Genomic DNA, 12320 nt, shown 5'->3' with positions numbered 1-12320 from the left:
CTACTGTTTGAGCTGGAGTCAGTGGCAAGGCGCAAATTGGGAATAAAACCAGCCCCTGTTCAACTGGCATTTCATTTAAAGGGACTTTCAACTCCACAAAGCTCACATGCCTTTGCATCCACCACTTTAAAATGCTGGCTAAAAATATTTGCGTTATCTGAAGTCAGATGAATAAATCCTCCCCGCTGCTGGGTACACAGTGTGGCAGTGCACGACACAACTGCAAATTTATTTGTTAGAAACCGAACATCTGTTATGATTTACTCTTGCCAAAATATAATTCTTTATGGCAACAATTGTTTCATGGTGCTTAAAGTTTTTCACCTCTGTGCCAGGAATCTCATATGGGATAATTCCATGACCTTGGAATCCAGCAGATACATTCCACATCTGTCTGGTCTGGGAAAGCCTGAGTTTGTTGTGTGAAAACCATAGTGGGAAAGTAAGACCTGGAAATATCTGAAAATACAGAAACTGCAGGGCTGCTTCTTTTTATTTATTTATTTTTTTCAATTACTCATTTCAAGTGCAGTAAATCAATCTCACAGAAGTCGTTACTTTGCTTTTATAAGCAGACATTCACATCTGATCCTATTTTCACATTAAGGAATATGGTATAAACATTACAATAATTCTATCTCTGGGAAAAAAAACCCACAACCTTTAAATATTGGAACTAAATCTTGTTGAAGGCTGCTTGATACTTAAACAGACAAGAACCCAAACTACTGCAAGTAAACATCTTACTGGTGCCTGTGAAGATTTAGGATGGCAGAAAAACTGTAGGTGTCCTGGAATCTCAGGGTATACACTTTTCTCATTAGACTTTTTAGCAAAAAATTAACCATAAACAGCTTGGAGAGCAGTGAACTTTAAAAGCTCTGGTTTCCTGTGATTCTTCCCTGTGCATTTTCTGTTATTCTAATAATTTGGCTGAGCTCCTGCTGCAGCCTCACTTTCCAAGAGGAGCTGCAGCATTTCCATGCACACAGGCTGCACCTCAAATAACCTGCACCCCAAATAAACTGTGCAACACTGCAGCAGGAAGGTGGACAGAAAGCCATGACAAAAAGGTTATAGTAAGAAATACAGGGAAAAGGTGAATATGTTTGATAAAATGAGGAAACTAATTGGACTTACCCATACTAACTAGGATGGTATTCCTGGTTTAAAGAAGGAATTGGTGTTTGGATCATCACTGGGAATATGAGTCTCCCTTTCAAAAGGTTTCAATGATTTCTCTTCAGTCTGCAAATCTTGAAGGTGCCATTCCACTCACAGGCTGTGTCCTTGGGCAGGACCAATGTCCTTACAATGTCCCAAAGGGATGGCACAGAGCAAGGCAGCAGGGCAGACTAACCAGAAATGAATGACTAATTTATGAATTTCAACAAATTTAAATCCATATGTGACTCCTGGGTGCCTCAGAGAAGTTTTTATGCCAGGAGTCACTGTCATAAAGTTCCAAGATTCCACTTGGAACCAAGTATTTGGGATGCACCAAAGCTTTAAAAGTGATATAAGCTTTACAAAGTGATAACTGATTTGTCTAAGGCATGGTGTGAATGATCATGGTTTATGATAAATTGTAGAATGGTTTGAGTTGGATGTGACCTTAAAGATCAGCTCGTTCCACCTTCTGCCATGGGCAGGGACACCTTCCAGTAGTTCAGGTTGCTCCAAGCCCCATCCAACCTGGCCTTGAACATCTCCAAGGATGGGGCAGCCTTCTCTGGGCACCTAGTGCCAGGGCCTCCCCACCCTCACAGGGGAGAATTTCTTCCTGATATCTAATCTAAAGCTACTCTCTTTCTTTTGAAGCCATTTCCCTGTCCTGTCACTCCAGGCTCTTGCAAATAGTCTCTCCATCTTCCCTGCAGGCTCCCTTCAGGTGTTGGAAGGCCACAGCTCGGTTACCCTGGAGCCTCCTCCAGGCTGAGCAATCCCAATTCTCTCTGCCTTTCCTCCCAGGAGAGGGGCTCCATGCCTCTGATCATCTCAGTGGCCTCCCCTGGGGAGGGGACCCCAGAGCTGGACACAGAGAGCAGAGCAGCAGCATCACCTCCCCTGACTTGCTGCCACGCTGCTTCTGAAGCAGCCCAGGACACAACTGGCTTTCTGGGCTGCATGGAATGTAAAATGAGTAAATAAAAAGGTAAATGAGTACCTTGTCCAAAAATCATGTGGCCAAGTTAACTTTGTAGTACTGGACACGCTGTGCTCCAAAGGAGGCTGCATTTTAGTGATATATGAAATGGTTTTCTGCATATACAGCAGCCAAACAACTTGGCTGCATTTTAGTGGCTTGGATTAGAAGACCACAAACATCAAAAAGCATATGAAAGAAGCTAATGGCTTTTCAACATATTGTGACAACAAACCAGCCAAAACTACTTTCAAGCAGGTTGTAGAATAATGTGTTCCTGGTGACTTGCAGCAATTTTTCCTACAGACAAGCTTAAAATTAAAGATGTGAACTCCTGTAAAAATCACATTTAAAAAACAAAGCTTAAACTCTGTGTGAGCAGAGAAATACTGCTGCAGCTCAAGAAATAGTTGAAACTAGATGTTCATTCTTTAAAGTAAAAAAATACAGGCAATTTCCAAAATAAGAAATGAAGTCAGATTTGCAGTGGAAGAGTGAGGTGAGCAGAGACTTTCTACAGAATGCAGTGTTAATGCTTCTCTACCCATTCAAGTCTTAACAGCTGTTTCAGCAAGAGGGGGAAAATAAAGGCCCTTAGTAACTCTTAAGCAAGTTGCCAATTTTCCACATGGGATTCAATGTCTAAGAAAATTAGATTTTCCTAGTCTCCTGCTGCTGTAAGGAATAAAGGCACATTCAGAAATACTAGGAGCAATAAAAATTCCATATTTCTGAAAAAACTTCTGTTTCCTAAATTTTTCTCATATACTAAACATCTTCTTAATAAAAAAGATTCCCTATCTAATATCTAGTCTCATTTATTCTAACACTGTTGTTTTGATGGGACACTGCTTGTCACATATTTAAAGCTCCTGAATTGCTTCCCTGTATGACAGACAGGTGCAGTTACTTGCACTGACAATTTTGTGAGCATAGAAGAAAAACTATGTTCATAAATAAAATACGTATTTCCAACACTCAAGAGGAAGGAAGGATGGAACTTTAAATGTCAGATATTGATTATGAACCAAATTCTGGCTGCTTTGCATAGAGGCACCTGTCCAAAATTCCACAGATATAGAGCAAGCAAAGCAAAGCCTGGGATGCATTCTGTGTGCATACAACTGGATCCCAAAGCCACACCATGACCACCCTCTGACCCACCTTCTCCCACACTGAGGGGCTCCAGTTCCCTCCCAGTTGCTGTGCCACCACTGGAACTCCTTTTTGGTCATGTAACACCAGGCCTGGTGTGTGCCCTGGAGCTGTCACCACAGCCATATGTTGGCTATGTCTGGGCTGTATATTTGCATAGGAACACTCACAATGCACAGACAATCATATCCCTGTGCTCTCCTGCTATTCATTCTGAGTCTCTCTAATACCTCCTTGTAGCTTGTTATATCACAGTGCCTTGGTACTTGTGTGAGATACCAGGGATCCAAATATTTATGTCAGAGAAGGGGGGAAACCCCGCCAGCATCTGTTTGCAGAAGTGAGATGGTGGAACTGAAGTGTCAGATAATCTCCCAAAAAGATGTCAGCATTTTCAGCTGCCTGACAGATCTGTCTGCCTGTGTCAGAGTAAACAAAAAGTTGGCTCAGCCATTAGGACTGAGTTTAAAGCAAAACAAAGAACAAATTATCCATCTTCTGATCAGGTCTCCTGCTCCAGTTTTCAGATGTCCATTTGTGATATCCCCTCTAAGTCCCTTTGGGAACAACAATCAATGCACTCTGTGGCTGACCAGCCCTGCTGAAGTATCAGAAATTTGGAACTAGAAAAATCTTCCATAGTAAACAAACCTTCAAACAGTAAAGACACTAGACACACCTCAAAATTAATCTGCATTTTCAGTTCACTGGAAAGGAGATTGTTCCACTTAAGACAATTCCATGGAACTGGTCTCTGAATTCATTTGAATTTTGAGGAGGTCTCCTGGTTTAAGTGGAATTAGATTTATGCTGAGGTAAGAGATTGAACTGAATCCAAACATCTTTAATACAAAGCCTTGATCTTTACCAGGAAATGACAGAGCTTATCAGGTTGCCAATCTTACCTCTGTAATAATGAAGAAGTCATCACCAGGCTCTCCCTGCACAACAATTTTTTCTCCATCTTCAAACTGGACAGGTTCCAGTGCATCAGCCACTGTCAGCCGCTCCCATTTGTCCAGGGACTCTAAAATATTGAAGACCATAAAGCTATATTATAAAAACACTCCAACTTTGGCTGAAGATTCATATCTAAACTGACAGCTCTGCCGTGCCTGGTTCTGTTATAAAAGAAACATTTCTTTCATCCAGGCACTTTGCACGAACCTCCAGTTGGGAAACATGAATGTATTTATTCATTGTGTCCCAGCCATCAGTAATCACCCAGATAGCAATCTCAAAAGTTGGACAGGAGAAGTTGGCTCTGGTTCCTCACTCCTGCCATCTGATCCGTGCTGCCCTGGCACTGCCACGGCCTGGAGCAGCTGAGGAGCTGCCTGGAGCTATGGGAGCACCCAAAATTCCCTCAGCACATCCCACACCAGGTGTCAGGACAAGTCCTACAGTGTTTTGCTCAGAGCTGCCCTCCTGGTGTGCTGCAGGTGGGTGATGCAGCATCTCAAGGATGGGTGAGACCACCAGGGCCAATGGCCAGACCTTGGTGGCACGAGCAGCAGGAGGACAGAGGCATCCACGTTTATGGATGTTTGAAATGGCACCCCTTCTTCATCTGCCAGCAGGATGGCCTGCAAAGTGTTTTCCTTTTCATTCCCTCATTTAAGGGATAAAAAGTTATCAAAATTAAAAAAAAAATCCATCATTCAAAATGACAGGTCTGTTTTAGGATTAACAGAGCAAATGCAGCCTGTGATGAGGGTCCTCATCACCCACCTGCACTGCCCCAAATCCCTGCCCTCAGAGAGGAGGTACCACCTGTGTCTCTCTCCAACACACATTTGCATGAGAATTCAAGAGAGTGAATTGTACTTGAACTTTTGTACTTTGATCAGATTTGACTGAAAAATTACAGGTTTAAAAGTTATTAAAAGCAACAGATAATACGATGATTTAGCCTTCACTGCCTCAAAAAGCTGGGCTGAAATTCATGTCCCAGAGCTCTGCTGATTCCTACTTATTATGAATTATTGAACTAATGTAAGTCAAGATACACTTTCTGACACCAGGATTAGATGTGTGCCATTCCATCAGACTCTGGTTTCCCAATTTTTTTTTCAAAATATTGCTTAGAAGGATTGTGTGAGGGTGAAAGGAAGTTCTTTATAAGTTAAAATGTCTTTAGGCTGAGCTCAAAATCTGTTACCCTGAGCCTGGTAACAAAACCAGACCAAAGTGCTCAAAGCACCAAAGGTAAGTTTTGAGTTGACTGACACAGCTTCATGTTTTTATGCCACTTTCTTGCTGCTGCTTGGGAAATTCATTGTTTCTAACATTTTCCCCACCTAAAGCATTTTCCTAGTGTGTTTGTGACCTTTGCTGCAGAAGAACTAATGTCAAAGACCAAGCCCATTTTGTCAATGCAACATTCAAAAACTTCTCTGTTTGATTAAAAATAAGCATAGAACTCTTTCATACAGACTAGAGAAGACATTCTCTCTTTTTTTTTAAAGAACCTCAGTAATTAACAATGAAAAGAAAGAGCCTCTTGAAACTTCTTCTTCAGTTGGCTTTATGAAAAATTCAAAGCTAATTCGAGCTCTAGTCACGAAGTGTCTCTCTTTTGTCTAAGGGAACTGTACCACTACAAATATATTGGTTAATAATTCTTGCAAAGAGAACATTATATAGAATATTCTACAAGTTTTAGTTGCAGAGTTGAAGTATCAGATAAATTAGACCAATGCCTAAATTGTACATATCTATTCACTACTTTATATTTAATTAAACTCCAGAAGAAAAATTTAAAACAATCACTTCTTTCATAAGCAACTACTAATAATCTAAAAAAATCCTTAGATTTAAAAAAAATGTGACTCTTGCAATTATACAACTAATTACAGACACTGGACAGACCTTGGAAAAAAGAAACATAAGAAGCAGGTAGAGGTTTTTCCACCAGGAAATCGCTGAGTTCTGACCACAGTAAGGGATTAAGTGAAGTTGAATTTTCACTGCTGTTTTGAGATTTCTAAAATATCTTTCTGCTTCGCAGGTGTCATCTACTTTTTAGACATGTCAAAGAGATCCTTACACATTTCACCTAAATTTCCATGTTCCTGCAATGATGTGTTATTTTGTTCACTGCTTTTCTGTACTTAAAAAAAGGTTCAAATGTTAAAGTCCTTCCTCTTTTTTTGAACCAAGATTCAAAAGCCACACTACAAATTAGGCTCTAATTACAATGCAAACCACAATGAAGGAATGTGTTTAAGGAAGCACATCTCTGAATAACTTTTCTACTCTGAAATTGTTTTGAGATGTCTCATTGTTGTAATTGCTCCTCATTAGTGCAGGTGCACAGATTCTTTTTTTCTTTAAATACTCATTGTAATTTGGTATAATTTGTGCTCTTAATTTAGGAAGATTTAAATTAAGCATAAAAGAAGGATTTTAAATTATGGAAACTTCATTAATAAGTGAGCAACATACTTGGCCTCACTTTAAGCATACAAATATCATTGAAAATCTCATGGATAGCACCTCCCAGAAGTTCAAGTATACTTTCACTGAGACACTCTCATATTTCAGGTATCTCAGCTTGAATGGTAGGTGAATATCATAAACAAAACAAAACAAAACAAACAAAAAACAAACAGAAAAATTTTAAGTAGAAATACAAATACTTTAATTATATAGCAAATAAATCCTGGACTGTTTTTTTCCAAACAGCCCCAGCAAAAACATGATGTTTCTCCTACAGAATCAACAACTCATTGTACTGTCTAACACTGTCCTCCTTATTAGAGGCTTTTGTTCTCCTAATGGTGATTGATTGGTCAGGCATTATGGGTTTGTTGTTTTTCCTACTGAAGGCCATCAAGAACATGTCCAAATTTCGTGGCTATCACATTAATCAAAGGGAAACAAAATCCAAGGACAAGAAGCTAAACAGATGTTTTAAGAATGTGAGACAGGGGCTGTAAATGCACAGAAGAAAAAAGATCAGTCCAGTTTGATTTGTAAGGTTGGTTAGTTTAGTGCACACAAACACTGTATTCTTGCAGGAAAAAGCTTCTCACCTGTTCCCTGGGAGGATGTAACTGGATTTTATGAGAAATTCATATCTCTGCACTGCTTTCTGCTCTAGCCACATGATCTTTACTCAGCAGCAGCTACTGAAAGTACCAGTGTGTGCCTGCTCCACCTCTAGTGCGTGCTCCAAGCACATGGGCAGTGCACAGGAAAGAACGAGAAGAACAAAAAGGGCCCTTTACACTTTCATTCCTTCAGAGACAACACAATGCAAGACCTTCTGTCTGAGCACTGCTCCTTTCATCGTGCCATCACAGATCAAAATTCATTCTGCCAACGTGAACAACAGAGAAAGCAACAGCCAAGTTCCAAAGGGCAACTGACCCAAAATGGAGACCTTGCTCAGGAATTCTTCGTACATCTTCCGCTTCCTCAGAGTGCTGCCCTGTTATTACAGGAGAGAGAAAAAGGAGGCAGAGCATTACACAAAGTATTTTTGTGATTTCTTCCTACAGCTGCTCTTTTCTTTTTTTTTCCCTTCCTTTCCAAATCTTAAGCATAGCCAGTGTAAACAGCCTCAGGCAAACGTTTCCCCATAAAATGTCTGGGCAAGTTGAATTGCTGATAAGCAAAGGCAGAAGGACTCAAATTCAATCCTGCTGTAATTTCACTGACTTCACTGGTGTTACTGGACACTGCAGATGAATTGCCTCCATTTACAGGCATTCATTTTAAAGCCTGAACTTCATCAATTAACTGTTTAGCTAATTCAATATATATCTTGGTGCCAATGAGGCTCTTTGCTATCACAAAGTAGGATAAAACTTAAAATGTCACCCTGGTAGATTCCATCCTTTTAGGTTAAAAACTCTTTAATGCCAAATGTTTGGAAACCTGCTTAGTATTCTGTACAATGTTGTATCATTGTTATGCTGAGCAATCCATTCATATTCATATTTTAACAAGACGAACCATATTCATATTTTAACAAGACTTAAGCATTTGGGGGCAGACAATCCATCAATGGATATACAGCCACCAGTACAGTCATTCCCACTCTACTCAGATTTTGTTGTGTGATAACTTTCTAAGACACCCTCTTCTTACACGGTGTTTGATCAGCAAGACAGAAACCTCAAGCTGCTGTTCCAGCACGCACTCTTGAAGGTGATTCATGTAGGAATAATTATGATGAAATTTTACCAATACAAAAATAATGAATGCATCCTTAATTCCTTCTGCAGTGACATGAAAGTCTCATAAAGAAATTCTTCACAGGTACCAAAGAGGAACTCCAGGGCCTGCCTTGGGCCTGTGCAGTTTGTTCCACACTGGTGACACCCCAAATCGCTCCTGCCTGTGGGCAGATTTCCTGGGAATGTCACCAGGAACCTGCCTAGTGCCTCCTACTTAAATCTATAAGGTACAACACAAGGATGATACATTGACCCTCTCAAGAAAAGGAAAACAAAGATGCCATTTATTCATAGACTGGGCAGAGAGGATGGAAGCAAATGTCAGTGTCTGCCGTAGAAAAAGCCATTTCTCTATTCCTCCTTCTCCAAGTGACCACAGGTGGATGCTGGGAAAGTGGGGATAGAGAAGGGAAATGGAGAGGAAACACTTTGTCTTCTGGTGTGAAAACATTCAGAAGTGTTTTGGGTATGAAAATGGGAATAGCTGATTTATTCAAGAATTAAGTATCATCCCTCTTCCTACATGTGCTGTGCAGGTGGGGCTTCAACAACCCCCAGAGCACCACGAATCCTTCCAGCAGCATCAACAGGCTTGGGCTCCAACTTGGGACCACAGCACCAGTGCTCTCCTCTGGGGACATCTCCCATTTGTGCCCCTGTCCTGGGGTCACCCCTGCTCCCAAAGAGCCACAGCAGCAGCAGGAGCTGCCACTCTTCCCAGGTAGCTGTGGATCAGCAGCAGCAGCAGCTCCCGAGGCCGTAACTCCGGGCTGGTGATGACAGTTGTGCTCAGCGATAGCATCGCTAACCCTCCTCTGACCCCTCTGTCTGACAAACTTGGTTCTCAACCTCGGGGGGCCCCGGCAGCATTTGAAGTGCCAGAAAGAAAAAAAATAGAGAACTTCAAACACAGGAGGCTCTGCAATCCACGCCAGCTTCTGACAGCTCGCTGGGAGACAAAGAATGGAAAACTGGACACTGCACAGTTGTTGCTTTCCTCCCTGCAATCGAGTGGAAATGAGAGCAGCAAAATTGACAGCTGTGGAAAACCAGATTGGTAGTTTAGTTTGATGGGCTGGGACACCCAGAGACAGATGTGGAAAATGCTTTTTAAATGACTTGTGGACACAGATGAATTTTAAGAAGCAGTAATCAGTAGCCATAAGTGATGCCTGACCAAGGCTTTGAGTATTTAGAGATGCAGGCAAGACCCAGGAAGGTGGGAATTGCAGTCATCCCACCTGGCTTGGAGAGAAAGAGCCCACCACTTCCTACAGGAACACAGGTGTGCTGTGCCTTGGCTAAACTAAGCCAGGCAGCAGTACTGAACTCACAGTGAAGACAAGTGCAAGGGCAAAACTGAAGTGGAAATAGTTAATTAAATGTGCTGTCACCGTTTTTTGTATTGTTATATTATCTAGAGCCCTTCTTAATGCATAGCTACACTGACTTAAATATCCCCTGTCAGAATGATCCCACAGAGGTAAGGGAGGGCCCAGGGAAGAACAAGCAACTGGGGCTTAGGGCTGCTGTTTGCCAGCACTGAAACCCAAGGTGACCCAGCTGATGGCTCCTGACTCATCCTGCAGGATGGCTCCATCCATCCCTCCCTCCCTCTCTCCTTGAGGAGACAAACAGCAGCCTCTGGGGCAGCAGAGCTTCACCTCAGTGTGCCCAGGCAGGTACAGGAGCCTTCCCTGCTTTTTCAGAGCATCTGAGGCTGGATCCAGGTTGGCACAACCAAACCCCAAATTCATTTCCAGGTAGGAGAAGCCTGGCTCACCCTCATGTACATTGTTTTCACCTGAGTGTGTTTTCCTGCTCCAGCTCTCACGAGCAGAGTAGGGAGAAGGATTTTGAGAGATCAGTACTGTGGTGCAAGCTAAAAACAACCCAGCAGTGGAATTACAGCCAACCAACCATGTGTTTATTTCCATTGGTATTAGCCATCTTTTCTCCCATGAAACACAGACAGAACATAGAATCACAGACTCATAGGATGCCTTAGGTTAGAAAGGACCTTAAAGATCATCTTTAGCTCCTTCCAACCTACTTTGGCCAGCCTGATATTCCTCTCTCATCCCCTCCCAGGCATAATGCCACCTCTGGCTTCTGATGTCCTTTTTGCACTTGTTTTCTTTAGTTGCTTTACCCACATTGCTGAGGCCAGGGGTATGGACAGCATCACAATCTCCTCTCCTGCCCTTCAGGTACCCTCTGCAGAAGTGCCAACCTGTGCAGTCCCTGGGTGCTGCGTCTGTCCTCATGCAATATTTTCATGGATCTTCTAGAAGCAGCAGCAATCAAGACAGTACCAACACTTACAGACTATGAGATGCTAAAAGTTCACCAGAGCAGGAAAATAACCAAAAGCGATCTGGAGATGTTAGAAATGGGGCTAGAAAATAATAGAATGAGCATTCATTTTGAAAATATAGCTAATAAATCCAAAGCAGAGATATTTGACATACAGAAGACCTGCAAGTAGTAAAGCTGAAAGAGATTCACAGACAGGAGGTGAGACCTGCATCAGACTGCAACAAGAACACAGCCAAGGCTATTTTGGTCTGCACAGGCAAAGATATCATCCAGGAATGAAGTTTAGAGGCTCCATCTCCGTGGCTCAGATGTGACGGCGCCTGGTGTGCTACATTCTGTCTCAGTACCTCTTCTCCAGAAATGTGCTCCCAAATCCAACAGAGCTTGAAGAAATGCTAAAACACTCGGGGAGAGCTGATAAGGAAGGAGCAAAACAAATCCAGCCTGTACTTGTTGGCACAGCACTGGGACCATAGGTATGTCATCCTCATAGCTAGCATGCACTGTGGCAGGGGTTTTAAGTAGACAGTGATAATTATCTACAGATATATGACAGAAAGAGAGGGCAATTCAGTACAGCATAACTTGACATAACTCAAAGTAATGGGAGAAAATCAAGAAAATCTAATTTAAGATCAATATCAAAAAAGTTTTCCAATGAAGGAATTATTCTCTCACAGAAAAGTTTCCCAAGGGAAATGGTAGAAATCTTACAGCTTAAGCCAGATAAAAACAATAGTAAATGTACATGAATAATTCTGCACTGGCAAGGTTCTTGATGGCATGTTTTAAGAAGTCTTTATTAATTCTGCTTTTTTCTATCCTATTAATATCTTATTTCAATAGTCACTGCTTCTCCCTCTCCCCCTTCTCCTTTGTTCACTTTCTCCCTGGTTCTGAGCTGTCAGGAACAAACTCATCTCCTTAAAGGCAGTGGCTCCCATTAACTACAAAGCCTTGTTAATATTCTAAGCTGCAGTGCTCCTCCCTGAGACAGTCCCAAGGAGAAACAAGATCACTCTTATTCGTCAAATCCACACAGAAAAGGCCTCAAAGACATTTTTAGGACCATTTAATGTTGCAAACCCTAGGCTTAGCTTAAGCAATACACAGTCTGGGGAACATGAATGCCCCAGAGATTGCAGCAGGTCCTGTTGAGTTCCTATTCAGCATCTGTTTCATCTCATTTCCAACTGCCCTTTCTCTGTTTTTTCCACTTTTTCTTCTCATTCATCCAGTCCAATATTTCTTTGTCCCTCCAGCACTCTGTGTCTTATTTCCAATTCATTTTTCAGGTGGAGCTGATTGAGTCCTTCCTGGAAATCCCCACCTTCAGTAAGCCAAACAAATGTCTACTTGAGAGGCAAAGCATGACTCAAGTTTCAAAGAAAGAGTTATCCTGGCAGGAGGTGCCAGAATGGACTTCAGGACTGCACAGCCCCATTTAATCCCTGATTAAGCTGTTCCTGAATGATCTTTGGGGGTACATTCCTGCTGGAGCATGAAAGAAAGCT

At 41.9% G+C, this 12320-nt stretch overlaps 1 protein-coding gene across 4 annotated transcripts in view; it reads right to left on the bottom strand.

The window, feature by feature from the left end:
• The window catches only part of PRKAR1B (protein kinase cAMP-dependent type I regulatory subunit beta), a 93907-nt gene that overhangs the window by 15264 nt on the left and 66323 nt on the right, over nucleotides 1-12320 (bottom strand). For all 4 annotated transcript variants that reach the window (XM_021539728.4, XM_085592210.1, XM_021539727.4 and 1 more), the window contains 2 exons: nucleotides 7676-7736; nucleotides 4207-4328 (listed from right to left, as the gene is read on the bottom strand). In XM_021539728.4, coding sequence (XP_021395403.1) covers nucleotides 4207-4328; nucleotides 7676-7736 — 183 coding nt within the window. The remainder of the gene's footprint in view (nucleotides 1-4206; nucleotides 4329-7675; nucleotides 7737-12320) is intronic.

This window comes from Lonchura striata, chromosome 14 (genome assembly GCF_050655825.1).
Source record: "Lonchura striata isolate lonStrDom1 chromosome 14, ASM5065582v1, whole genome shotgun sequence".
NCBI lineage: Eukaryota > Metazoa > Chordata > Aves > Passeriformes > Estrildidae > Lonchura > Lonchura striata.
The sequence above is the reverse complement of the archived record's forward strand: the minus strand, read 5'-3'. Positions and strand labels throughout refer to the sequence as shown.